Here is a 26,680-nt window from a genome sequence, read left to right as displayed (position 1 = left end):
GCAGTCTTGACACGGCTGTCAGTCTTCAGCAGCAGCACTGGTGCTGTTAAAAAGCTCTTCACATCAGTAGAAATGGCACTGATACAGCAGAAAGAGTAATGAAATGGGTGCAGAGGAAAACTGTGTGGCTTCTGAGAAGGGACAAGATGCCATGAGCCAGACACTGATGGATCCTGCAGGGAAGTGGCACAGCTGGCAGTGAGCACAGGGAGCTGGTGGATCAGACTGCAGGTGGGCTGAGCAGGAAGGTGAGGAGCTCAGGGGCTCTGACCTTGCTGCTCCACATGCCAGCCAGACCTGGCAGCCCCAGGAGGTGCCCAGGCTGAGTGTGCTGATAGCAAGGCCATACTGGGCAGGGTTTGCTGCTCTTCCCCAAGGTGAATGCTGGAGCCAAACAGGCCAAGAATGACTTGTCAACCAGAATTATTGCCAAGCGAGGGAAAAGGTTGTTCTTGGGCCACAGAATATGCCTGACCCAGCAAAGAGCATTGCATCTGGGAGAGTTACAAGGCTCTTGTCACACAAGCAGTCAATACTGCTCTGTGGTGGGGATTTTGCCTGTGGCAAGTATTTTCCTGTGTTCTGAACCCTCTTCTTGGGGGCAGGGGTTGTTCCACCAGCTGGCCCTGTTCTCTCTCCTCTGCTGCTTCTTCCAGCATTGCAGCTGAGGGTCTCCTCCTGGGCAGCTGCAGAGCTAGTCCCAGACATCTCTAATGGGCCCATTATGCCAGATGTGTTCACTGCTTTTGGAAGAAAATAGAAGTGATTAACACCTGAGCTGGTGCACAAGGCTTGTTAAAGAATATTAACGAGCACACGCTGACTTGGAGAGCAGTTCTCACCACGCTGTCAAACACACGTGTTGGTTGGCTTCTTGGGAGGCTGGATGGCCTGGGGGGTGGCCATTGTTACCAGTCATCCTAGTCAGGCTGCCACTTCAAATCTGGGCCAGGCTATATTGAAGAGAGGCGTTTGCTTTAGTTCCTGTGAGTGATGAGCTGTTGGTATCAGTCATCGCCTAGGAGACAATACCCACATCTCAGGAAGCCTTGAGCTTGTTTCTTCAGCGTGGTTGTCTCCCATCAGCCCCAACAGCTCTGAGCACTTCACAGTGCATTGCTGGTTGTAGCTGCAGATCGGTGATTGCTGCTGAAGGAAAGGCTTTGTTGCATTGTGGATAGATATTGGGGTTGCCCAACATTCTAGAAATGGGGTTTTGCTAAAACTCGGGAGAATTCTCTTTGTTCCGCACAGAATTTTGTGCTTCGCTTTCTTTATCACAGATGACGTGCTAACAATAACAGGTTTGTTGTGTCTATACCTTGGAGTCAGATTTTGGTCCTCTTGAGTATGGGAAGCAGCATCACCAAGCCATAAAACAGCTCCCAGCATTGTCCCCTTAGCCAGCATGCCTGAGAGCGCTCACTGTGACATCTGTTTTGGAGCTGGAGTCTTGAACGTCCCTGGTGAAGCAAGCTAAGCTATCTGAAATGTTCCCTGAGGATCTTTGCTGGTGGTATGTCAACAGGAATACGCTGAGAGGAATTCAACTGAAAGGGACAACACTCCAACGTGCTCCCTGCAGATGCCTGCAGAGCCAGTTGGGAAAGGCTGCTGGGGCTTGTTGGGGGAACAGAAATGGTTGGGCCCATCACCAGCTGCTCAGCTGGGATCTCACTGGTTACCCATGTGTTGGAGCTTCTGGAGAGCAGCACTGCTCCTGCTGGAGATCTTCATCCAGGGGACTGCCAGGGCTGTCTGTGCACAGCACCACCATGGTTCACATGGGCAGTGGGAAAGTGATGAGTGTGGGCTAATTGTTGTCACTTCCCTTTCCAGTGTGAGCTGTGTCCCTTCCCAGCCAGGCTCTCTATCAAAGGTCTGGTGCCTCTGCAGAGCCCTTGCCTCAGCTCTGCATTCCCCTGGGCCCACAGCTGGCACTGTCCCATCCTGCAGCAGGCACGGGAGCCTGGCTTGGCAGGGAGCTGGGCTGTGCTGCCAGAGCAGCTGGGTAACGCTGCTCTCAGGCTATCACACTGCTGTCATCAGCTCTGAAATTCCTGTAAACTACAGACTGTCAATCCAGCTGTTTCTGGCAAATTAGGTATGAAGTGGTCAGCTGGCTCCCCAGTCTGGGAAAGGTAAATTTTTCAGTATCCCCCCAGGAAAAAAGGACACTTGTCCAGCAACCTCTTCTGCAGGAAAGAAAACCCTGCTTGTCCCAGTCCACTGCTTCTTCACCTCTACCATCACTTCTGCTGCAGCTTTGAGTGGAAGTGATGGAAACTTGGTGCATTTGAGCATGATGTCGGGATGGTTTGGTAGTAACCCTTTTTGTTAACCCTTTCTGTTTTTCCTCCAGTGCTCACCCGGCGTCAGAGAGAGGCAAGAAATAAAGCTGCCAGTGGTAAAAGCAGCCCACCATCCTCAGACATTGACAAGTAAGTAGGTATGCCTGCTCCTCCAAGATTATTTCAGTGCTTCAGTACTAGCTTGACTATGGATGTCTTTATTCCTGTACATATGCTGGTCGTTGGCCTTATAACAGTGTTTCCCTAAGAAATTGCTTTTCCTCAGTGCCTCTTGTTGCAGTACTGGCTATATTTAAACTGAAGGAAGAGGAATTTGCTGTTCTCAGATTGTTTATTTTTGCACTGATTTCCTTTCAGCCCAATCCATGACGGGTCAGGGGCACATGGCTGCTGGGGGGGAGCTGTAGCTAAAATGGTGCTAACTCAGCCAGTTTCTGATGGGAGGTTTTGGCTTGGTAACCCCACGAAAAGAAGAGGCCAGGACATGGAGGCTGTCAACATGGCACCTGTAGTGATATTCTTAATTAAATTAGACTTTCAGAATAGCAGTGGCTTTGTTTAATCTCTCTCCATGCAGCCCCTCCTCCTGCCACCCACACAAAGCATCATAAGAGAGGATCTGACAGTAAAATCCCTGCTATGGAAGCAATTTTGCTGTTACAAACAGTGGATGGCAACATCACTAATGGAATTAGGCTAATTATAGAGAGGACAGCTTCTGTTTAGACACATTATCTGGGTAATCAGCACTGACTGGAAAGAAAATACGGGAAAAAGTGCTGCAGAGTTTTGCTCGATGGGGGCTCTCCATATGCATTTTAGAGCCTGGGGTGTTTCACTCAGAAAGTACCACTATCAAACTGAACACAATGTTGCTGGGGCTGGTCCCTGGGGGCTTTGTCTCTCCTTGGAGATAGTCCATTCCTGAATGCAGCTTCCCTCCTGAGCAGCCAGTGTCCTCTTCTGCAGGGTTCAGTCCCTGCTGAGAGCTGGTGTGGAAGCGAGTCTAGCTGTGTAAATCTATGCCTGACCTTCATCTCCTTTCACCCAGAATAATCTTCTTCCCAAGAACACTCAGTTGTCCTGCGTGAGCCTGAGCATCTTCCACCCAAACGAGGGGGTTTGAGAAACAAGCTGAGCCAACCCCCCAGCAGGAGCATGTGCTCTGCAATTCCCCTCCCTGCATGGCATGATGTAAAATGGAGACAGTGCAGAGAAAGGCTTGATTTACTAGTCAGACAAGTTCATCCAGCCCTGGTAAAATGTCTCTCTGATTTAACACACTTGGTTTGCTTTCCAGGCAGAATTTAACTCCCCTTTGCAAAGCCCTTACACTTCATTTCTGTAGATTTTGACAGGGTGCTTTATGTCTGGGGAAAAATCAGTGGTGTTTGAGATAGTTAGATGAGCAGATTTGATTACTGTCCCGCTGCTGCAGCAGCAGGATACAGAGGAGCAGGCAGGGAGAACTGATAATCACTCAGTCTTTGAGATTGGTGCTGGCCTGACCCCACTGGGTGAGACTGGATTTGGTGACACATCTTCTCCACAGCATGGCCTGGAGGAGAGGAGTCACTGCTGGTGTCTGGGAGCCCAGTGCAGGGTGAATCCTAATGCAGTGCTCTGTCCTTTGCTGCCTGGCAGGTGTGAGAAGTGCTACCTCTGTAAGTCACTGGTGCCACTGCTGCAGTATCAGAGGCACGTGGACAGCTGCCTTCAGGCTGCTAGGCAAGCTCAGGGAACCAGGAGGCTGCGAAGAGCCAAGGTGAGGGGCCACCCTGCACACCATCCCCTTTGCTTTGTGCTGGGTCTGGGGCTGGGCTGGCAGCAGGAGCTGGTTCCCTGGCTGGCAGGGATGAGCTGACCTGGTGTAGGATTGCCTGTCCCTGTGGGCTGCTGTGGACAGAGAACTCATTGCCCTCCTTCCCACGACGGTCTGTGGGAGCATGGAGCTGTCCCAGGGGTGAGCTAATCCAGCAGAGCTGCCAGCAGCCTCTCCAGTGGGCAGGCAGCCAGGGTTGTCCTGCTGCCAGCCAGCACAGCCTCAGTCCTGCAGCCTTCCTCTGCTGAATGTCGATGGAGGGGAGGCCAGCATCAGCATGACAAACCTCTCTGGATATCCACAGGCCCATTCCCACGGGGAAGGCTTTAGAGGCAGAGCAGGGGAAGTTGCTCAGTGCTGGGAGCGAGCAGCGGTGTCCCAGGAGAGTTGTGGGGGAGTGAGTGTGCTGGAGGTGTGCTGGGTGTGGGGAATGTGCCTTGCTAGAGGAGGTGGGAGGCAGGAGTGTGGGTGGCAGCTGGCTCACAGTCACTCACCAGGTGTTAGCCCCCACTGTGCTTTTTCCTGCTCGTGGCAGTCCCAGGGGAGCACAGAGGGTCCTTCCAGGCCTTCCTGCTGGCTCCTGCAGGCAAGAGCCTCGTGCTGCAGCTTTGCCTGTGCTCAGAAATGTGATTCACGGCATGAAGATGCAACATGATGTCTTAGTTTTGTATAATCCCTTAAATCCATCACAGACCTCAGCCCTTTGGGGATTCAGATGCAAATGATGAGATTTCTGGTTGATGATTTTGGCTGGGATACAGCCAAGCACTGTGTGGTTCAGAGTACTGCAGGGCATGGCTGCTCCTGCATGTGACCAGCTCTGTGGGGGCTCTTTGGGTCCCTGTGCCCCACAGCTGGCTGGTGTGTGGATCCTGCAAGCAGGCACAGGTGTTTCATAGGGGAAAGATGCTGAAGCCAGGGGGCTCTTTGGGAAGGCTCAGCAAGGCTCTGTTACCTCTGGTCCTGTCTTTTACTGGAGTGGCAGCTCACTGGGGAAGTCTGGGCATTGGCTGGGCCATTGCAAAGCTTCCTAATGGCACAGTTGGGCTTGCAGTTTCCTGCAATGGCCCATTTTGGGGTGATTTGCAGCACCAATGCCACAGCCAGGATGCCAGTGCCTTCCAGAGCAGTTCTGGGGGCAGAGAGCAGCCAGGAGAGGGGACTTTGCTGGGCCAGTGAGGCTCAAAGCAGCCAGGCCAAGTGGTCTTCCCCTAGCATGTGCGACCAGCATGGCTGCATCTTCCCAGGGGCAGAGACAGGGCACAAGTGTGTTCCCTGTCTGGCTGTGCCCTGAAGGAAGGCCCTTCCCTCCAGCACCAAGCACCAAATACCCTTGGACAGAGTGGGACAAGTCTGCCCTTGGACATGCTGTGCTGGGGGATGTGTTCCAGTGGTGTCAGAGCCCCTGATGCCCCCTTTTATCACAGCCCTGTGCTTGCTGGCTGGGCTTGGGAGCGGCATCCTGTACCCTGGCCTCCCTCTTTACCAGGTTCTGCTTGATTAGCTGCTCTCTGCTGCCTCTGCTTGAGCACCAGTTGGGCTGGGCACAGAGCAGTGCCCTTCCCACGGGTGGCAGCAGTCCCTCTTGTGCCCAGCCTGACCCTGAGGGCTGGGGGAACCATCCTGGCTAAGAGGGTCCCTCGTGTCAGTGCTGTGATGGTTGTTCTCCTCTCCTTGGCAGGACACTGGAAGGCAGGAGAGAGGACTCCTCAGGATGCTGGAGCTCTCGGAGAGCAAATCCAAAGGTGGATAACTTTCTATTCCAGCCTGGCTGGGTTGGGGCTGCTTTTCCCAGCTCTCACCTTTTGGTCCTGGCTTGGCCTGGGCTGTTCTGGGAGAGTAAATTCCCCTTGGAAGGGTCTGTTCTTTCTGAGCAGAGCAGGGAGCTGTGGGCTCAGCTGGCTGTCAGCATTCCCCAGCTGGCTGCACACATTCCTGCCAGTGCCCACTGGACCCACACCAGAGCCCTTGCAGGAATGGGGGTGTACTCTGAACCATTGCCCCAAGACATGTCCAGCTTCCTGGGGGATGTGGGAGGCTTCTGCTGTGCCTGTCTGCCCACCAGTGCTTCCCTCCATGGATCCAAGGATAGGAGGAGAAGAGGAGGGAGAGGTGCTCTTGGCAGCACCCGTGGCTCACAGGAGGGCTGATGTGTGCTTTTGTTGCAGGTGCTGACACGGGGACTCCCCTCACTGGATTAGGAGACCAGCAGTCCTCTCCCACACTCTCAGCCGCTGTTGGGGAGCCGTCAGCAGACAGCCCCATCTCCTTTCAGCACCTTCCTTTCCATGGCTCCCCTGTGAAACCTGGCATCTCCTTGGAAGCCATGGATGGCGTGGTGGACTCGGAGCCGTGCACGGCTCTCCATGCAGGCAGCCAGCAACGGCCCAGAGGCCGCCGCCGGAGAAGGCACAAGTTCTGAGGCTTCAATGCTGCAGGGACCCCCGGCCGCTCCCTGTGCCCCAGCGAGGGTCTTCTTGGCACTGTACCCCTGCTTCACCTGCAGCCTTTGTCTCCTGTGCCCCTTTTATATGTTTTATACAACCTGTGCTGGGAGCGCTGGGTGGAGAAGTGACTGTGTGTTTTATAGGTGCCTGTGCAGCTTTGCTCTCTCTTACAGAAATGGAAATATATTTATGTATGTTTTTATGAAACTGCAGCACCACGGCAGAGCTGTGCTGGCTTTCTCTGGGGAATGGGAGGGCACTGGAGGGAGGAGAGAAGAAGCAGCAGACGGTGGGTCCCAAATCACAGTGCCAGGGGCCTCTCCTGGAGCTGGGGTTGGTGGGAGGGCTCGGGGCAGAGGGCTGCAGTGTCCTGTGCTCTGTGCAGCAGCACAGCACTGACATTCCCAGCCGGGAGGGGCAGAGGGCACCTTGGTGCCAGCTGACAGCCGCAGTCAGCGGATGCAAGGACCGGAGGAGCCACGGCCGCGGTGTCCCCGTGTCCTTGGTGCTTTCCCTGTCCCCGGCTGGCTCGGCCGTACACCCGCTCCCCGGGGCAGCGGGGCTTTGCCTGCCTCGCAAGGGGCCTTAGAGGGATCTGCTCCCCGAGAGCATCTTCACAGGGAACCGGGGAGGGCGACCCCATGGCTAATTAATGGCACGAGCTGGTGCGGAGCTCATTAAACCCGGGCTTTAAACGGCGCTGCCGCCCGGCCGGGAGCGCGGAGCGGGGAGTGGCCCCTCACGCGGGTGGGGCCCGGAGCGGCGCCGCCCATTGGCCGCGGCGGGGCCGGCTCGCAGCGGGCCGACCAATGGCGGGCCGGGGCGCGGCTGTTGCCACGGGGACGGCACCGGCAACGGCCCCGCTCGCGCCGGCACGGGCGCCGGCCCCATAACGGCCCCTCACACCGGCCGCAGCCACCGCCGGCCTCGCACACCGCCCCGGCCACCACCGGCCCCTACACCGGCCCCGGCCACCATCGGCCCCTACACCGGCCCCGGCCACCACCGGCCCCGGCCCCACACCGGCTCCAAACACCGGCCCCAAACACCGGCCCCTGCCTCGCCACCATGGGCAGTCGCAGCACCCGGCCCACATCCCAAAATGGCCGGCCCGGCGGGGCGGACAGAGCAGACCAAGGCCCGGGCGCGCAGGAGCAGGACAGCCGGTACGTGGGCCGGTGAGCGGCTCCTGCCCTGCGGAGACTGCTGTGGGGCCGGGGAGGGGCCGACAGGTTCCCCGGATCCCTCAGGCTGTTGCAGGGGAGAAACATCAGCCTCTGGCCTCTTGCAGGTCGTGGGGACCCTCTGCTTCCTCCGCCCCCACGCTCGGCCCTATGACCGTGATGGGGCAGAGCCTCCTCCTCCACGACCGCAGAGGCAGTGTGAAGGTACTGCACAAGGACGACAGTATGGACCCCTCAATGACCATGGACATAGACAGCAGGTGGGAGTAGAGCTGGGTACAGGCCCCCCAGCCCCACTGTGTGCCTGGGCAAGGACAGGCATTTGTCCTGTCCTGCAGGCCAGAGCTCAGTGGGTGACATGCCACCTCCCTCCATGCAGGTTAGTGGGCAATCTGAACCAACGCCGTGATAGTTCCCACAGCACACCGGTAAGGCCCATCCCTGCTCCAGTCGTAAGTTCCCTGCCCTTAGTCTCTGCACCTCTGCCCTAATGCACCATCCCCAGATACAACGAGCCCTGCGAACACTCAGCATCCCGCTGGAGAGGCTGCACGTTATGAAGGGCCACATGATAGAGGACATGTGCAAGGGGCTGAGCCGCCAGACACATGCACAGGCCAAAGTGCGGATGCTGCCCACCTACATCTGCTCCACTCCCAATGGCACTGGTAAGGCAGCTCAGCCTGAGGATGAACTGTTCTGCTACCGGCAGCCCTGCACACCTCACTGGAGTTGACCCTGGGGATGCTGGGGAGGGATAAACCACTCTTGGATCAGTTATGGGATCTATAAGCTTCTCTACCACTCCCCAGTGCAGGGGCAGTAACCAGAAGCTTGTTCCCTTGGCCCCTCTGAGAATCTCAGGCTCTCAGGAGCTTCCTGCATGGGTCAATGACAGTCCCTGGGACAGGGCTAGGAGCAGATTTTGAGAGATCTGCCACAGGGAAGGCCTCTGCCTGACACTGTCTCTGTTTCCCCATAGAGAAAGGCAACTTTCTGGTGGTGGAGCTGTGCCAGAGCCAGGTTCGGACCCTGTTGGTGACCCTCTACGGAGATGGAAACTTGAGCCCTCAAATGATGTACAAGATCTATGACCTGCCAGAGGGCATCACGCAGGGCGAGGGGGAAGCGGTATGAGGAGGCCATGGCAAAGGGTGGCTGGTGCTGGGCTGCCCAGCATCACGGAGGGCACTGGTGTTGGAGCTCAAGGCTGCCTTTCACAGCCTGGGTACTGAGCAAGGCCAGCAGTCCTTACCCCCAGTCATGACTTTACAGCTCTTTGACTTCATTGCACAATGTGTGACCCAGTTCCTGTCTGAGACCACCAGCTCTGACACCGACTCTGAGCAATGCCTCCCCTTGGGCTTTGTGTTCCCCTTCACCTGCCGGCAGACGCAGCTGAACAAGGTGAGGGGGAGAGCCCTGTCCCAGGCTGTGACCACAGCACAGCAACAGTGGGGAGAGGAACTGTCCTGGTGCCAGAGGTCAATGGCTCTGCCACATTTTCTCCACAGGCAGAACTCCTCTCCTGGTCCAAGGGCTTCAACTGCAGTGGCGTGGTGGGGAAGGACGTGGTGGAGCTGCTGCAGGCAGCCATCGATAAGCAGGCTGGGCCGGATAAGGAGGGGGAGGCCAGTGGGGGAGGCGGTTGGTTTAAGAGCAGGAAATCCTCTCAATCTGCTGCTCCTAGCCAGTCCCGCCATGTGGAAGTTGTTGCCCTGATGAATGACACCGTGGGCACCATGATGACCTGCAGCATGGAGGGGAGAGCCTGTGAGGTCGCCATGGTTGCAGGTGAGACCTGGGCATGGCACATGCCATGACAGTGGGTGGTGGGTGCTGGGGGGCCATGCTGGTGCTCAGCCCCATCACTCCTGCAGACAAGGGCTCCAACTGTTGCTTCATGGCCGAGGCGTACCTGGTGGAAACAACAGATGAGACCAGCGGGCGGATGTGTGTCAACACTGAGTGGGGCTGCTTTGGGGATGATGGCACCCTGAATGACCTCTTCACACCCTACGATCAAGCTGTGGATGAGGAATCTTCCAACCCTGGGGAAAAGAGGTGCTATTTCTCCCCCAGAAAGGACAGGCTCCCCATCTATCCCTGAGCATGTCAGGCCCCACCAAGAGGAGCACTCATTCCCCTGCAATGCTCCTGGGTGCTCTTAAAGGGCCAAGGGGTGCTGCTAGGGAGGCACGACTGACTCCCATGTGGGCTCAAACTCACACAGGTTTGAGAAGATGGTGGGCACCCTGTACCTGGGGGAGATTGTCAGGCACGTGCTGATTGCCCTGACTGCTGAGAAAGCTATGTTCACTGGGACCGATGCTGCTGTCCTGAAGGAGAAGGGAGTGTTCACAACGCAGCATCTTCTGGAGATTGTCAAGTGAGTGTCTGAGGACTGGGAGCTGGGTGGGAGCATGGGGGGTGATGGATGGGTGTTCCTGGCTGCGGGCTGGTGAACCTGCAGGTTGCTGCTGTGATCTGCCTTCCAGCAACGAGGACAGCATAACTGAAGTTAGGAGGATTCTGGAGGCGCTGGGGCTACAGCCCAGCGAGCGGGATTGCGGCCGGATGCAGCAGATCTGCCGGGCAGTGGTGGGGCGTGCTGCCACACTCCACGCCACTGGGCTGGCTGCCATCCTCAGCTACATGTGCCAGACCCGGGATTTAGAGTCGCTGATGGTCAATGTGGGGGTGGAAGGAGAATTGTTCGCAGGCTACTCCAGGTGAGGAGGAACACAGGGCTCCCAGTGGGGTGCTACCCCAGTGGGATGCCTCACACCCAGCCCATGCTATCCTCTTCATCCTGGGCAGGTTTGAGGAGATCTTGCTGAGTGTGTCAAGGCTACTGGCCCCTGAGTGCATGGCCACCATCCTGGCCTCAAGAGATGGCTCTGGGCGGGGGGCGGCCATGGTGACAGCCGTGGCTTTGCGCCTGGCAGCCCAGCGCCATGCGGTGGATGAGGTGCTGGCCCCGCTACGGCTCAGCCGCGATGACCTGGTGAAAGTCCAGGCATTGATGAGGGAGGAGATGGATCGGGGCCTGGGTAAGGAGACCAATCCCAGTGCCTCTGTCCGCATGCTGCCCACCTACGTTACTCACACACCTGATGGCACTGGTAAGGGACGGGGACACTGGCAATGGGGTGCTGAGGAGGCTGTGGCCCTGCTAATGCACTGTGCTGGCTCCCTGCAGAGAAAGGCGACTTCCTGGCTTTGGACCTGGGGGGAACCAATTTCCGTGTGCTGGTGGTGCGCATAACAGAGGATGGCATCACCATGGCCAGCGAGATCTACGTCATCCCAGTTGGCATCATGCAGGGCAGTGGCGAGGAGGTGAGGCTGAGGACCTGTGACCAGTGGCTGGGGCAAGGGCGTGGGCATTGCCTCTCTACTTGCTCTCCATGGGGCCATGATGGGGCTGGGAGAGGCCCCCCAGCACTGCCCCAGCCTAGACCATGCTCACTATCCACAGCTCTTCGACCACATCATCGACTGCATCATAGACTTCCAGACAAAGCAGAACCTGGTGGCACAAATGCTGCCTCTCGGCTTCACCTTCTCTTTCCCCTGCCAGCAAGTGGGCCTGGATAAGGTGAGGGGGTGGCTCCAGCACCAGGATGGTGGGAAGGACCCCAGGATGTGTCCTGCTGCCCTGGCCCCTGATCTGGCCACTGTTGCAGGCATTGCTGCTGACCTGGACCAAAGGCTTCAGCGCCTCAGGCTGCGTGGGACAGGACGTTGTCCAGCTGCTGCGGGACGCTGCCAAGCGCAAACGGGTAGGGAATGTCTGGTGGCCTGTCCCTGTCCCCAGGGTAGAGGGACCTGCATTCAGGCACTGTCCGCCCCAGGAGGTGTCTGGATGCCACTAGACCATGTGTCTCCATCTCCTATTTGGCAGCACTTAGGGATGCAGGTGGTGGCTCTGGTCAACGACACAGTGGGAACCATGATGGCCTGTGGTTATGATGACCCCAAATGTGAAATCGGCCTCATTGTGGGTGAGGAGCACCTCTGCATCCAGGAGGTTCCCCATCTCCTCACCACCCCTCTACCCCCCGTGGCATGGCCACATGCCTCTACTAGACCTGCTATGGGGGTGACACCAGCATGGGGCCTGCAGGGACGGGGACCAATGCCTGTTACATGGAGGAGATGAAGAACGTGGGCACTGTGGAGGGGGACCAGGGCCGCATGTGCATCAACATGGAGTGGGGGGCCTTTGGGGACAACGGCTGCCTAGATCATCTCTTCACCCACTTCGACCAGGTGGTGGATGAAACCACCATCAACCCGGGCAAGCAGAGGTGGGTGAGGGCCCTGGGGCAGAGGGGGTGGGAGTGGGTGGCTGTGCCTAGCTGAGGCTGTGCCTTGGATAGGTTTGAGAAGCTCATCAGTGGCATGTATCTGGGCGAGATCGTGCGTCAGATCCTGCTGGTAATGACAGAGAAAGAACTCTTGTTCCAAGGCAAACCCTGCCCCAAACTCCAGACCAAGGACATCTTCAAGACCAAGTTCCTCTCTACCATCGAGCTGTGAGTGTTGGGTTCCTATGGGTTCCCTGAACCCAGGGTGGGGGTATCAGAACACCAGGTAAGGAGCCAGGCTACACGATGTGGCACAGACAGGGTGATGGGTACAGTGATGGGGATGGGGATGCTGCTAACAGCGCATTGGTCCGGACAGCAATGGGCTGGCCCTGCGGCAGATCCGGGCCATCCTGAACGAACTGGAGCTCGATGCCAGCTTTGAGGACTGCGTGCTGATGCGGGAGGTGTGCCAGACCGTGTCCCTGCGCGCGGCCCAGCTCTGTGCTGCTGGCTTGGCTGCTGTGGTGGAGAAGATGCGGGAGAACCGAGGCGTGGACCAACTGTCTGTCACTGTTGGGGTGGATGGCACCTTGTACAAGCTGCACCCATGGTGAGTGAGGCCAGGGGTGGCAGGCACCCATGGGCCATCCTTGCCCTATGAAGGGGTCTGTGGTGGGAGGCATGGTGTGTATAGGGTGGGAGCATCAGTCCTCACGCTCCCCTTCCATCCTGCCTAGCTTTTCCAACAATCTCCAGACGACACTGAAGGACCTGGCACCCAATTGTAATGTGACCTTCATGCTATCAGAGGATGGCTCAGGGAAAGGGGCCGCGCTCGTAGCAGCTGTGGCCGATCGCGCTGCCAACGCCATGGAATAGTCACCATTCCAATAAAGCTCTTTGGTCTGCATCTCCAGCTTCTGGGGGGATCATGAGGGGCGTGGGGCAGCGCATGGCCGGGGACAGCCCCATGTAGCAATATATATCGAATTTATTTACATTCACGTCCGGCAGACCCCCCGCCCGCGGCACCGCTATGTACATAAGGCCAAGTGTAAATACTTGAATGCACTTAATACAGAATTAAAAAAACGGGCTTTACACAACACGGCACGGGGCCCGGGGCCGCCTGGCCCCACACGCAGACACCACGACGGCACCGCACGCACGACGCACACCCTGTGCCCCCCCAGTCCCCCACCATGGGGCTCTGGGACCCCCAGGGCTGGGCTGAGTCCCGACGCCACAGTGCTGGAGGGGCCTGACTGCCATGGGGCAGGGGCATCCTGCCCTCCCAAGGGGGCTAGGTAGCCCTCCTCGTGCGCTGTGGGGCAGTAGGAGCCTGGTGGGCCAGCCAGGGCCCCCGCCCCCCTTAGCCCCATGGTGGTGGTCCCCTGGGACTCGCCATGCTCAGCACTCAGCCTCCGAGAAGAGGGCACCGTCCTGCTTGCCGACCTCGGCCACGGCAGCAGCCAGCTGGGAGAGGTTGCCATTGGGGAAGTGCCGTGCTTCCCACAAGTTGAGGATCATGGCTGTGGGGCTGGCCTTCGAGGCAAAGAAGCTGAGATGGCTGCAAGGGGACAGAGGGACATGTCAGGGCACAGGGATGGCTGCACATCCCCTTATCAGCCCCGTGCTAGCCTCACCTTGCTCAGCAGCCGTCTCCCGGGATCCCACAGCATTCCAGCATCCATCCATAGACGCAGGATGAGGCCAGAACCCCTGCCCCCATCCAGCATACCACCCATCCCCAGCACTGTCCTCAGTCTGCATTACCTGTCAAGGTTGAGCTTTTGTGCCAGTGTCCTCCAGTCGGCTCCCCGTGTGCCCGGCGGGTCCAGGCTGCTGATGATCTTTTGGCGGATGAGGAAGGGGATCTTGAAGGCACTGGGGCCCACCAAAGCCGGGGTGCCCACCTCTTCGGGGACCAGCCAGTCTGAAAACCTTGTGTCCTAGGGGAGAGCACGAGCAGGGAGGGAAGGGGATGTGAGGCAATGCTATGGCCACCCCAAGGAGTGGCCCAGTCCTGCCCTCACCTTGGCGATGTTGAAGTTGACGGTGAAGCTCTGCCCGTCTCCCTCCACCTGCCAGACCCAGATCTTGCAGGCCAGCTCACAGGTGCTGGTGCTCAGGCGCTCCAGCGTGAAGGTGCAGTGCAGGAAGGGCTGCAGCCCGCTCCAGATGTGGTAGAAGGGGATCTCCTGCAGTGGGGTGACAGAGCTGGGGGGTGTCAGAGTGGCAGGGACACCTCCCTACACCTCTATCCCCATCCCCACACACCGGCCAGACTCCTCACCTGGTAGCTGGCGAGGAGCTTGCTCTTCCAGAGGGAGCTGGGCATATCGTGGATGGAGAGGCGCAGGTTGTGGTAGCTGTCCTTGAAGTGCAGCACCCGGGGGGCTCCGATCAGCTGCCCTCCCAGCTGCTTCTCCAGCTGGATCACCTCCTGCCAGCACAAGCAGCAGTCAGGCAGGAGATGCCGCACACCAGGAGCTCAGCTCTCGCTCCAAACCGGGATGGGCAGGTTGGGGACCCCGGTACCTTGAGGACGTCCTGGGTGTCACTGAGGCAGTAGACACGGATGTTGTACTCGAGCGAGGGGCAGGCGGCCGGCGCGAACAGGACCAGCTTGAGGCGCTTGGAGGCCGCCATGCTGAGGGACTCCCCAACCAGGGCAAAGCGCCCCAGCTGCTCCGTGAACACGTAGCAAGCCTGCGCTTCCAGCTGACAGTAGTACAGCTCTGTGCACGGCTCAGCGCCCAGCTGCAGCACGTCCTACCAGGCAGAGATGCACCTCAGCCCTGGCTGTCCCTCCTCCATCCCTGAAACTCCTCGCCCCTGCTCACCTCCCACGTGCCCTCACACGACTGCTTCTTCAGGCGGATGCTCCAGTTCTCAGCACTGGCTTCCACGCAGTGCCCCATGGCCAGGATGGCGGGGCGGGTGAGGAGGACCCCGGGGGGGCCACAGCTGACAATGGGGCTCAGCAGCGTCTGGCAGCCAGCCAGGGGCAGCCTGGGGCAGCGATGGGGGCAGCTGAGTCAGGACAGAACCCCCTCCAACAGCCCCGTGCCCCAGCAGCCCCAGCACCTACCTCACCTCCTCCTGCTTGTGCAGGGTCAGGTAGACCTCATAGATCTTCCCCCGTGGGATGGCATCGGGTGGGATGAGCAGGCTGATCCCTGGGTGGGAATTGGGGTGCAGGCAGGGGGTGAGCCCCATGAGGACCCTGCCTGGCCTGGGCAGTGGTCTGGAACCCCCACCCTTCCGTACCTGTGTTGGGGATCATGAGCCGCCCCCCCAGGAAGTTGAAGGTGCCATAGGCCATGTTGTTGGTGCCGCGGGGCAGGGAGCGGAAGTAGCTCTGTGTGGAGAGCCGGGCCACGAAGTCAGCACCCTCGGCAGCGGGCGAGCTGTGGTGCAGCGTGTGCCGTCCAGCACCCAGCGGGCTCAGCAGGTGCCCGTTGGGCAGCTGGAGCTTGGCAGGGCCGTCCTGGCGTGGGCAGAGCGAGCCCTGGTAGGTCATGGTGGTGGTGCTGAGGTCTGGCTGGATGGTGAGCAGGCTGGGGTTGTCTGCAGCACAGAGCAAGCGACTGTGGTGCCGGGGCAAGGAGGAAACAGGGGGTTCCCAGCAATGGTACATGGGCACAATCAGCTTGAGAGGGCATGGGGCACACAATCTCTGCCCAATAGTGAGGACCCCGTAGGGCACAGCCACCACCCCTGGGGATCTGACCCTCTGTGGCATGTAGCGCTGACCCCACAGTCAGGGACTCTAAGATGCAGAGTTCCTGTCCCTAGGTCAGGATATCCCATAAGGTAAAGAATCAACTCAAGACCAGGGACCCCACAGGGCACAGACCCCCACCTGTAGGGGATGCCCTGTAGCAGACAGCCCCTGCACTGTCCCTGCAGCACTCACTCACCAGCCTTGCTGGGTTTGATGCTGACGGGCTGGAAGCCGGCGGTGAGGATGGAGGAATCAGCCACATCAGCATCCAGGCCCCCCTTCTTGCGGCAGTAGACCAGCACCCCCACCAGCAGCAGCAGCACCAGGCACACGGCCACGGCCACCAGCCCCACATACAGCGCTACGTCCTCTGCGCCGGGGGCAGCTGTGTGGGGCAGGACATCAGCACACATGGTCACACCCCGGTCCCCTCTCCCAGGGGACAACCCTGCCATCCCCACCGTGCTCACCGTGGGTGCAGAGCTCAGAGGTGCAGTTACGGGTGTCCAGCTCGGGGCCATGACAATCCCGGCCTCCGTTGCGTGGCGCTGGCTCCGAGCACTCGCGGCTGCGCCAGTGGGTGCATTCGGCCCCACACTCCGACCATTTGCTCCACTCCGACCAGGCACCGTCCACTGCAGGCACAGCCTGGGGTCAGCGCCCTGCTGCCACCCCCCTTCCCTGCCCCGGGGCTGGCAGAGACGGACACATAGGGGAATTGGAGGACAAGACACCTGGTGGGGACAGGGACTGCAATGGGCGCAGTGGGGAGTGCAGCATCGGCACGACGGGGCGGTGGCGGTGCCCCGAGCAGGGCAGGTACCTGGGCAGAGGGTGGTGCAGGCGGTTTTCTGCACATTTTGGCCCTCACAGAAAGCACCCCCATTGAGGGGTGTGGGGTTGGTGCACGTCCGGCTCCGCTTCTGCCAGCCCCGTCCACAGCTGGTGCTGCAGCCTGACCACTGCGTCCACGTCGACCAGCCGCCGTTCACTGGGTGGAGAGGGACCCGTCAGCGCCCTGCCGCTAAGGGGACGCAGGGAGGGACAGGACAGGGAGAGTCACACCAGGGCAGCGTGGCAGGGACTGGTGTGGAGGGGCCATACCGTAGACAGTGATGGCAGCAGAGGCGCTGCGGCGGCGGGCCACGATGTTTTTGGCCACACAGGTGTAGTTGGCAGTGTCGGCCAGGCGGGCCTGACGCAGCACCAGGCTGTGCTCTGGTGTCACATAGACGTTGGCATCCAGTTCTGGGTCCACCAGCTCCTCGTTGCGCAGCCACTCCACCTGTAGGACACAGGGATGTCACTGGGTGCCTGCCTGGGATCGCACACATTATTGCCCTGAGTGAGGGGTATCCCCAGCCACATCCTGTCCTGCCCAGCTGCAGGGACCCACCTCGGCGGGGGGGATGCCCTCGGGAGGGCGGCATGGCAGCACGATGCCCTGCTCAATGGAGACCTCCCTGGCTGTCGGCTCCTGCTCGAAGTTCTTGCGCAGATCTGGGGAGGCACAGGGGTCAGATGGGGGGCTGGGGCCGGTGCCCCACACTCTGTCCACACACCTGCAGGCACTCACAGGCGATGCGCACGAAGGCCTTCTGGCTCTTGGTGGTGCCGGAGGAGCTCCAGGCCACGCACTGGCACCAGTACTCCTCCAGCCCAAAGATCTTCTCCACTTGCTGACGGGTGACCTCGATGCTCACTTCCATCACTGGCAGCCCTGGGACCGGACAGTGGCACGTCACACTGGCATGCTGGGAGCTGTCCCCGATGCCCCAGCCCCACCAAGAGTGGCACACGTGTCTCCCCAGGAGTGGGGCTGACGCTGCCGCTCCTGCTGGCGCTCACCGGTGCTGCGGTCGGTGCTGTGCTGCGTAACGTGGTCACCTTGGTGCACCCACTCGCCATTGCACTTGAAGTAGATCTGTGTGGCAGGGGTGGCACGGCAGGCCAGGCTCACTGCCTTGTTCTTCACAATGTAGACATCCTCTGGCTCCAGCTGGAAGTGTGGCAGCAGGTCCGAGGATGCGCCAGATGCCGGGTTGGCCACGGTCGCGCTTTGCTGAGCACCTGTGGGGAGATGGGGCTCAGCCACCTCCACGTGCCCTGGCTAGGACATCACCCGCACTGGCACAGCCACATGCCAGTGGCCCTGTGCCTCCCCACTGTCCCTTCCACCAGCAGTGCGGCAGCCCTGTCCCGCCCTGCCATCCATCAGGGAAAGCAGCCACGCAGTGACTGTGCCCGCTGAACCCTTGCCGATCCCTCATGTCCACACTTAGCACTAATGAAAAGGAAATGTAGTGTGACCAACAAGGGCCATCGCTCATGCCTCTGGGGCGCCTGCCACCCCCTTCTCCAGCACTCTGTGAGACACTGACCAGGGGCCACATCCTGCCCTGCTGCACCCCAGAGTGGCACAGGGATGCTGGGCAAGTAGTGGTGACAGGGCAGGGTAGCACAGCAGTGCGTCCTATCCTGTGCCATTGACACACGGCACATGGGGGCTGGCTGTCCCCAGGGTGGTGAGGATGGCTCAGTGCTGGACACACATGCCCCCATGGGGACAGCAGTGCTGGGGACACGTGGCACACTCCCACGATATCCACATCCTCCAACCCAGATAAGGCCAGGTGTCTCTTCTCCCCCCACCCCGCCGGTGCCTGCTGTGGAAAGAGTTAATAAACCAGGGCCCTAAATAAGCATTTGATTAACAAACGATAAAATAGCGATTGTGTCACTGAATGAAGCTGTAATTGCTGCTGCTAATTGGCTGGTTAGGATTTAATAAGCAATTAAATGGGATGGAATGCGCAGTAATTAAGTACCTTCGTTTGGCAACCACCAGCCACTCCCCATGTGCCCGTGGGACCCCATTGCCTGTGCCCACCCCGGCTGGCTCCCGCCCGGCACGGCCGCCTGCGTGACGGGAACGCGAGCGACACGGGGGTCCCTTGGGCCCTGCCTGAGTCCCCCAGGAGGCTCCAGGCCCTGCCGCTCCCCCCAGCCGGCTCAGGCCGCTCGGAGCCGGGGAGTGGGTGCCGACGAGCCCGCCGCGATGCCCGCCGGGACGGGCAAGGTGCGGCAGCTAATTTACGCGGAGAAGATAAACGGCGACCATAACGCGCCGGTTATTACCCCATCAGCACTTTTACAATGTCACTGGCAATTAATTTAATTAAAACTCCTGTCGGGGATATACAGGCATTTCATATTTCACCGGTTTAACGACCCCCCCAGCCGCAGCCTGGGGCCGGCCCGGGGGTCACGGCACGGACAGGCGCTGCGGTGCCCTGCGGGGCTGTCCCCGTGCCGGCTGCGGCACAGCTCGCCGCATCACCCACCGCTGTGCCTGCTGCTCGGGCACCCCGGGTGCCCACACTGCGCTACCCGTGCTGGCATGTGGGCTCCGGGTAAATAAACCCAATTTATTTATGAAATGCCATGTTTGCTGCTGCACAGCGTCGCGGCTGCCTCCCGCCCGGGCGGCTGTGGCAGACGCGCCGGGTGAACTGTGCTGCGGGACCAGCTTTTTAATCACACGTGAAATGAGTACAGCGATTGCCGAGCTGCGTGTCTATCCATCACGGCCGAGTGCAGGGGCGCAGGGAGCCTGGGACCAGCAGCAAGGCGTGGAGGAGGCAGGATGGGTATGGAGCCCCTGCAGCTGCCCACCCAAGCGGGGTGCTGCGTGCATTGTGGGCAGGGCAGGGGGAGCATGGGCAGCAAACAGAGCTGGGGATTTGCAGTGAGGTGCTGCCCAGCCCTGGGTGTCTGGGTGCTGAGCACCGTGCCAGGCTCTGGTGAGGCTCTGTGCATGGAGCCATGTGGCACAGCCAGGAGGCTGGAGCTGGCCTGGAGCCCTGTGAGGGAGCAGGGGAGCAATGGTCTGGGTGCCCCATGCACCACAGACACCCCCCTCGTGACGGGTACCCTGCACACCGTGGGCTCTGCACGTACTACGAGCCCCCCACGCACTCTGTGACCATCCAATGGACCATGGCCACCCCACGCATCCCAGTTACGCCAAACACCTCGGGGATCTCATGCACTGTGGATGCATGTCACACACTCCGTGGGTACCTCACATCCCCACACTCTTCAGCCCCCTCCATGCCCTGTGCGCCCCCCCGTCCTGTGGACCCCTCCACGCCACAGCCATTCTTCCCAGCGTGGGCATCTCCCACAGCACAGACACTCCCCCAGCACAGGCTCCCTGCACCCCACGGCTGCGCCGCTCCCTGCAGCCCCTCCATGCACTGCGGGCCCTGTGGGTCCCCCCCAGAGCGTGGCACCCCCAGCCCGTGGTGGGTGCGGGCTCAGCGTGGGCGCTCCGTGGGCAGCGGCCCCCACGTGGCGCGTGCCGGCTCCCGCATCCGCCTCGCGCTCACCTGCCGCTGCGTTGCCATGGAAACAGGCGAGATGCTTATGTCACCTTGGCAAAGGGAACCGGGGAACTTCGGCGGGGACGGCGGGGAACAAGCGCACGGGGTGGGGGGGCCCTGGGTTCCACCCGCCCCTCGCCCCTCCCTCCCCGTGGCCGGGCACAGCCTCGGCCGTTCTCCCTGCAGCCAAAGGAGAGACCAGGAGCACAGTTTGCTCCAGCGCCGATAAATCTCAGCCTGCAAAGTCGGTGCATTAAGCAGGGCTTTAATATCAATTATCCCCCCCAACACGTGGGCTAACGAGTGGTGCCTGATGGAGGGGAAGGGTGGTGGGCTGAGGAACAAGTCTGCGACATCCAGCTCAGAGTGCAGAGGGGATGGGGCCACCCCGCTGTGAGCTCTGGCACCCACCCCTGCCTTCGTCACAGCACTGTGGGACCCCCAGCTGCTCCTGCCCCCCCTGTACAAAGCTCCCCGTTTTCTGCCACCCCAGGTGGTCATACAGCCTCTCACCGTAGCACCTGGGCTCCCCAGCAGCAGAAACACCAGGTGTACTGGTGTTACTGGTCAAGGGGAGACCGCAGGACACTGCACTCCCCATTTTGGGGGGGCGGGGGGGGGGCACACTGATCGGACACACCAGGCTCGCATGGGTGCCCCAGTATGGTCCCTCTGGTCCTCAAGGGGCTGACCCTGCCTGGATGACGGTGCCAAAGCCCCCAGCGGTGCCGGGAGCAGCCTGGTGGGTGCCTCCGTGCCTGCCGCGGGGAGACACTGAGAAGGTCAGCGTGCTCTTGGCGAGGAGAGGCTGCGGCAGCGCCGGCACCGGCACCGGCACCGGCACCGGCACCGGCTCGGCCGCTGGGTGCCCACGGGGCACAGCTGCCCCTGCGAGGGAGCAGGGGGCTGCCTGCAGTGGGACAGTGGCACAAGTCTGTCTGAATACTGCTGCCCACCACATCAGCCACCCCTGATGGAGCATCCCACCCCATCCTCCTGTGCTCCCCTGTCTGCTGCTGCTGCTGGGGACCTCAATGCCAGCACCTGCCTGCAGCACTGCGCCCCTCCGTGGACCTCTCCGAATCCCCGTGGGCTTTGCAGCCGCAGATTCGCTCCCAGCTGGTGCCCCATCCATCCAGTCGTGCCAGGCCTGGCACACCATTAACATGAAAGATTTCCTCACACTTTGCTGGCGCTCAGCCTTCATCCCAGCATCAGGTAATTAAAGCCATAATTGCTGTTGATTGCTCTGGCCTTAACGAGGGAAGGGTGGGCATCAGGGGGAGGGCAGAGGGTGCCCAGCTGTTTCCAGGGGAGCCTGGGGGTGCCAACCCTGCACGCGGGGGTCCCCGTTGCTGGCACTTTGCTCTCTGCAGGGTGCAGAAAAGGAAACTGGCACAACTCGCCACAATCAAAAAGCTCGTCTGAGGCTTTGAGCTGGGTACCATTCTGCTGGGAGAGGCTGGCTCTGAGCAGGATCAGCTGCTGGTGTCTCTGGGAGACCCCCCAGGCGTGGGCCACAGCTGCTCTGAGCCTCACCTGGGGCATCAGGACATCATCAAACACTTCCCTCACACCCACCCCTCCACCCCACACAGCCCCACAGCAATGCCAGGCGGGTGCCAGTGCCAGCCCGGGCTGGGCAGAGCGCCAGCAGGGTCGGATGCCAGTGCTGGGCAGCAGGACCTGGCTCCTGGCCAGCCTGGCGTGTGCTGAGCACCGGGCACGATGGGCACACGATGCCAACGCTGCCTCCATGCTCCAATGGGCACCGTGTCCCCGGGCGTGCCCCCCCTACCCTGGACCGTGTCCCCAATTTTCTGGCGTGTCCCCACGAGCTGGCCATTGTCCGGGCCCCTCAGGCGTGTGGCCCACGTGTGCCAGCCCTGGGGCCACGGGGGAGGCTGCTGGAGGTGCCTGTCTCCCGGTGAGTGCCTGGCAGCGTCTGGGCGCTGATGAAGCGAGTGCTGGTTGTGAATGAATTAGGCGGGTTTGCATGACAATGGAGCTGCCTAATTAGGGATTTGAGCTGATACTGCTCTCCCCATTACATGCAATTAGCATGTGCCAGGGCGGGCAGGGCTCCCAGCGCCCGCCCAGGGCTGCACGCCCTGGCTGTGCCCGCACATGACCCCCGCTGCACCATGACCAGCGGCTGAGGACAATGGTACCAGGGCCACCAAAGACAGCCGGAGGTGGCAGCCCCTCCCCAGGACCACCTCTGCCTGCTTGAGGGCTACCAGCCCCGGCATCCAGGGCTGGGTATTCTTCCCCAGGCACACACAGAGCCTGAGAGGGGACATGTTCCCACCAGCTCTGGGTAGCTGAAGAGCCCCACAGACTCCAGAGCCTCTGTGCCAGCAGGACTCGTGCCAAGACCTGCCAGTCCCTCTCAGCAGCACGGCATGGGGAAGGGGTCCCGTGCTCAGTGGAGGATGAGGGGTTCCCCCAGCCCAGTCGAGCACTGGGACGGTGGAGGACACAAGGCTGGCCCAGTGCAATGTGCAGGAACTGGCTCTGGGGTCTCAATCCCAGGAAGCCGAGTGGGTTTCCTGGCTCTGCTTTAACTGATGGTGGGAAGCAAAAGCTCTGCCAAGCCCTGGCCCCACTGGGAGGAGTGTCAAGGTCACCCTCAGTCCCGCATCCCACCGGAACAGGCAGGGGACAACAATCCCAGGTGCCAGTGTCCAGCCCCACAGTCTCTCCCCTCTCACCCATGGGTGTCACTCAGTGCTGACGGCAGCCCTGGCACCTCACAACCCTATGGCAGCAAGGGCTGTCTGAGGGACCTGGGACCTGAGAACCCCATCCTGCAGGAGCCCCGGCAGAGCAAAGTCTGGGGGCCCATGGGGAGCAACCTGCCTGACACCCCCTGGGAGCAGCACCCAACGAGCAGGCAGATGGCAGAGCCAAGGGGCACTGGGCAGCTGGGACTGACTGGATGAGGACAGGGTCCATAGTGTGCCCAGTCTGGAGCCAGCCCACCTCAGCCTTTCCACAGGCAGACATGCAATCCATGGACCAGCGATTGTGCTGACAGACAGAGCAGTGCTGGCACGGAGGGTGCACCCCTGGGCACAGGGAAGGGGGGACAGTGGGACATGCACAGCACTCAATCCCCATGCCAACATACCTTGGGCACCGACATCAGTAACAGGGTGGTCCCGTGTGCTGCTGGCCACCCGGTGGGCCGGGCTGTGAGGAGCCTGCAGTGACTCCGGGGGTGCCCAGCCCCTGGTGGCACCGTCAGCATCCCGGTTCCCTCCCGCAAGCACCTGCCAGGCTCAGCACGCTTTGATGTAGTGCCAGCCCCGCGTGGCACCGAGCCAGAACAAACAGCCCTGGGCAGGCTGCGTCTGCCGCGTGCTCGTGCTGACAGCCGGCACGGCACGGCAGCTTCCCGGTGCCCGCAGCTCCCCGGTGCCCGCAGCTCCCCGGTGCCCGCAGCTTCCCGGTGCCCGGCACACTCCAGCCCTGCCCCACTCCAGCCCTGCCCGCCCCACGGAGCCACCTGTGCTCAGCCAGGCACAGGCTGTGGGGTGCTGTATGATGCAATGACCTGGGGTGCCAGGCTGTGGGGCGTCAGGCTGTGGAGTGCAGTGGTTGGGGGCTGTCTGCTGGAGCCCAGGGGTCCCTGGCAGCCCGGAGAAGTCAGCAGCACAATGTGACTCGTGCACGGTTTGAGCAGAGTCCGTGGCCCTGACCAGAGGAGCTGGAGCAGGAGCCGCTGTGGGGCTGGGGCAGGAGATGTGCTAGGGCCTGGCACTGGCTGCAATGATGCCAAGGAGAAGGGCTCATGGCACCCTGGGAAGGACCCTGCCCCCTGCCCTTGCCCACCCGATGGTGCAGCAGCCAAGCAGGGCAGCCCCACCTTGGGAGCTCGCCCCTCCCTGCTGCCCATGGGTGACCCTCAGTCCTCGCTGCTGTTCTCACCCTTCCCCTTTGGGCTCCAGGGGCTGGGCAGCCCACAGCCAGGGACACTGCTCCACCAGCAGGCAGGGGCCCTCTGCCTGGACACCCGGGTTCGCTGTCCCCAGCCTGTGGCTTGACGAGCCTGGTGAAAGGAGCCGTGCCGTGCCATGCTGTGCCATGCCTTGCCAGGCTGGAGCAGAGGCCCAGCCTGCCCTGTTTGTGCCAAGCAGTGGCTGTGCAGGTGACTGGGCTCAGTCGTGCTGTGGCTGGCTGTGAGCTGCCTGCCAGGCGAGAGATGGGGACCAGCACCACACCACACTGCCCGAGCCAGGGCAGGCACCTCCAGGCTGCTCACACCTCCTGTGACAGGGCTGGCATGAGGTGCTCTGGTGCACCCCCTGCCCTTCTGCCCCCCATCTCCAGCCATCCTCACAGTTCCCACGCGTGCTGTGGGTACAGCCGTGGTCCATGCCCAGCTGGGCTTGGGTACCCACAGCACCCTCCATAGAGAGTCCCCTACCCCCAGGAGGTGCCCACCCACCGCGCCGTCTCCGCAGCGGCCCCCTGCAGACGGGGCCATGCAGGCTCCCTGGGGATGCCCAGACGGTTGTGGGAGCACTGGGGCTGCAGCCCCTCTGGGCGTCTGCCGTGCCCGCCAACGCACGGAAACCACACTGGGGGACATCTCTGCTGGCGGGTGGAGGGTCAGGGGTCCGGCACCCTCGGGCGCAGAGGGGGGGTCCCGTCCCCCCCACGGGCCCCCCGCAGAGCTCACGTCCAGCCCCGCGCAGCTCCCCGCCCCCAGCCTGGTCCTTTGTCTGCAGCCGCCACTTCCCGTCTGCCGTGACACCTGCCAGCCCCGGGCACCCACCGTGCTCCCGCCCGCCGACCCCACGCACCGGCCGCCGGAGCCAACAAGCCCCGGGGGTCCACGCGGCCGCTCCCGCTCCTGCCGGGTCCTGCCCTGGGGGGCATCGCCGGGGGCAGCCGTGCTCCGGACCGTCCGCGTCTGCAGCACCACCGATACAGTCCCGCATGCTCCCCGCGTCATGACCACCCACGCGCACCCCCGCGGCGTGACAGCACCCTCCGGGCTATCCCGTCACCGCGGTCCCCCGTGTCCCGGCCAAGTGATGGCAGTGGCAGGAACGCCGTGCCAGCGGCAGGGATGCTGCGCGTTGGGCAGGGACACCGCGCGTGGGGCAGGTGCGCTGCGGGCACCGCTGCCCGGCGCTGGCAGGGCCCCGGGGGAGCGGGGAGCGCCAGCCCCACCGAGTGCGGGCAGCGTCCGGGGCAGTGCCGGCGGGACACGCGTGTGCGGCCGCGCTTGGGCGAGGGGCGGGGGGCGGCGGTGCCCGCCGTGGGGCGGGGGACACATCCCCGTTCCGGGAGGGCGCCCCACCAGCACCCGAACCTCCCAGAGCCAGCGGACATCCCGCACGGAGAACGAGCGGTCTCCGTCCCCGGGAGGGCACCGGCGTCCCGCAGGACGCGCACCCGCCGCCGCTCCCCGGGTGACCTTGCCCGGCGCCCAGTCCCGGTGCCGGGTCCCCGCCGCGCCGCCGGTCCTCCCCCTCCCGCCCAGAGCGCGGTGCCCGCGGGAGGCGGCGGTGACTCACCGGCGGCGGCGAGCAGGGCAGCGGCGAGCAGGGCACCGAGCGGCCCCGGCGCGGCGGCGGCAGCGGCGGCGGCGGCGGCGGGGGGGGGCCCGGCGGCGGGGCGGCCGCGCACCCATGGCGCGCCCCGCGGAGCGCTGCGGGGCGAGGGAGCAGGGCGGGCCGCGCTCCGCGCCGCCCTCAGCGGGCCATGGCGCCCCCGCCACCGCCACCGGCCCCGCCGCGGCTGCCGCCCGCCGCCGCGCCGCTCCGCTCCGCCCGGGCGCCGCCAATGCGGGGCGGGAGCGCGGACCCGCCCGCGGAAGGGACGGCGCAACAGCTGGGCGCGCCCCCGCCGCCGCCCCCCGCCCGCAACGCCGGCACCGCTCCCCCCGCTGGCTCTGCACCCCCCGCCTCTGCACACACCCGAGCCCGCACGGGGGGTCCGCACCGTCCCCGAGCGCAGGGCAGCGCGGCGCCCCCGGCTTGCATCCCCCCCGGGCACGGAGCATCCCTCCCGGCACGGCGTCACTCCCCTCTCCGGGACGCCCGCGGGCTCTGCCCCCCCCGGCACAGTTCACACCTGCTACAGCTTCATCTCCCCTCCACGCCCCACTCTACCCCAAGCCCTGCTGCACCACCGGGTGATGCCCGGGGATGCTCCCCAGCCCAGCCTGGCATCCCACGGGAAATGTCACAGAAGAGGGACCGCAATCTTTGCGGCAGCGTGGGTCACCTGTGGGACCCCACCTTTCTGCCACACATGGCGGTCTGACTTCAAGGTACCCCATGCTCAGCCACACTGGCCTCTCCCAGGGGATGCAGACACAGGATGTGGCCCCTTCCCTCTCTGTCCCCTCCCTGCACCCTGCCAAGGTGCCCACAAGCAGCGTTGCCATCACCAGCGGGCAGCCGCAATGTGGGCAAGGGGCAAAGGTCAAAGGGGGCTGAGGCTGTACCGGGGTGCCCGGGGTGCT

General features: G+C 62.0%; 3 protein-coding genes across 14 annotated transcripts in view; 2 read left to right on the top strand and 1 right to left on the bottom strand.

Annotated features, from left to right (window-relative positions):
• UIMC1 (ubiquitin interaction motif containing 1) overlaps positions 1-6,801 on the top strand; it is a 39,741-nt gene extending 32,940 nt beyond the window's left edge. For 2 of the 8 annotated variants that reach the window (XM_071443521.1, XM_071443522.1), the window contains exons 10-13: positions 2,363-2,441; positions 3,957-4,077; positions 5,816-5,879; positions 6,303-6,801. In XM_071443521.1, the coding sequence (XP_071299622.1) occupies positions 2,363-2,441; positions 3,957-4,077; positions 5,816-5,879; positions 6,303-6,556 (518 nt within the window). In that variant the 3' untranslated portion in view covers positions 6,557-6,801. Of the gene's footprint in view, positions 1-2,362; positions 2,450-3,956; positions 4,078-5,815; positions 5,880-6,302 lie in introns of those variants that run through there. The other 6 variants (XM_071443523.1, XM_071443524.1, XM_071443525.1 and 3 more) reach the window with 6 other exon arrangements.
• Positions 6,802-6,914: 113 nt separating this feature from the next.
• On the top strand, positions 6,915-12,991 carry HK3 (hexokinase 3). Of its 3 annotated transcripts, XM_071443512.1 has the most exons (19): positions 6,915-7,747; positions 7,873-8,025; positions 8,145-8,193; positions 8,271-8,433; positions 8,748-8,896; positions 9,041-9,172; positions 9,280-9,559; positions 9,646-9,829; positions 9,999-10,154; positions 10,264-10,497; positions 10,586-10,890; positions 10,968-11,107; positions 11,247-11,366; positions 11,455-11,550; positions 11,673-11,772; positions 11,895-12,078; positions 12,151-12,306; positions 12,458-12,691; positions 12,819-12,991. In XM_071443512.1, the coding sequence occupies exons 1-19, from the start codon at positions 7,650-7,652 to the stop codon at positions 12,958-12,960; spliced, it is 3,075 nt and encodes a 1,024-aa protein (XP_071299613.1). In that variant the 5' UTR covers positions 6,915-7,649; the 3' UTR covers positions 12,961-12,991. The 3 variants fall into 3 exon arrangements, with proteins under 3 accessions (XP_071299613.1, XP_071299614.1, XP_071299615.1); XM_071443513.1 differs by lacking the exon at positions 12,819-12,991 and having other exon boundaries at positions 12,240-12,306; positions 12,458-12,671; XM_071443514.1 differs by lacking the exons at positions 6,915-7,747; positions 7,873-8,025; positions 8,145-8,193; ... (10 more) ...; positions 11,455-11,550; positions 11,673-11,772 and having other exon boundaries at positions 11,915-12,078; positions 12,240-12,306.
• Positions 12,992-13,054: 63 nt separating this feature from the next.
• On the bottom strand, positions 13,055-25,631 carry UNC5A (unc-5 netrin receptor A). 3 transcript variants are annotated; one of them, XM_071443515.1, is made up of 16 exons: positions 25,008-25,627; positions 17,660-17,881; positions 17,388-17,531; positions 17,208-17,311; positions 16,916-17,096; positions 16,635-16,802; positions 16,282-16,446; positions 16,008-16,196; positions 15,355-15,654; positions 15,176-15,263; positions 14,928-15,096; positions 14,623-14,856; positions 14,378-14,527; positions 14,118-14,282; positions 13,858-14,033; positions 13,055-13,651 (listed from the first exon to the last, which is right to left on the bottom strand). In XM_071443515.1, exons 1-16 carry the CDS (start codon positions 25,081-25,083, stop codon positions 13,492-13,494), a joined length of 2,691 nt encoding a protein of 896 aa, XP_071299616.1. In that variant the 5' UTR covers positions 25,084-25,627; the 3' UTR covers positions 13,055-13,491. The 3 variants fall into 3 exon arrangements, with proteins under 3 accessions (XP_071299616.1, XP_071299617.1, XP_071299619.1); XM_071443516.1 differs by lacking the exon at positions 16,635-16,802 and having other exon boundaries at positions 25,008-25,631; XM_071443518.1 differs by lacking the exon at positions 25,008-25,627 and having other exon boundaries at positions 17,660-19,882.
• Between the last annotated feature and the right edge of the window lie 1,049 nt (positions 25,632-26,680).

Source organism: Agelaius tricolor, unplaced genomic scaffold (genome assembly GCF_023055355.1).
Source record: "Agelaius tricolor isolate 1412-34295 unplaced genomic scaffold, bAgeTri1.0.p SCAF_18, whole genome shotgun sequence".
Classification (NCBI taxonomy): domain Eukaryota; kingdom Metazoa; phylum Chordata; class Aves; order Passeriformes; family Icteridae; genus Agelaius; species Agelaius tricolor.
The sequence above is the reverse complement of the archived record's forward strand: the minus strand, read 5'-3'. Positions and strand labels throughout refer to the sequence as shown.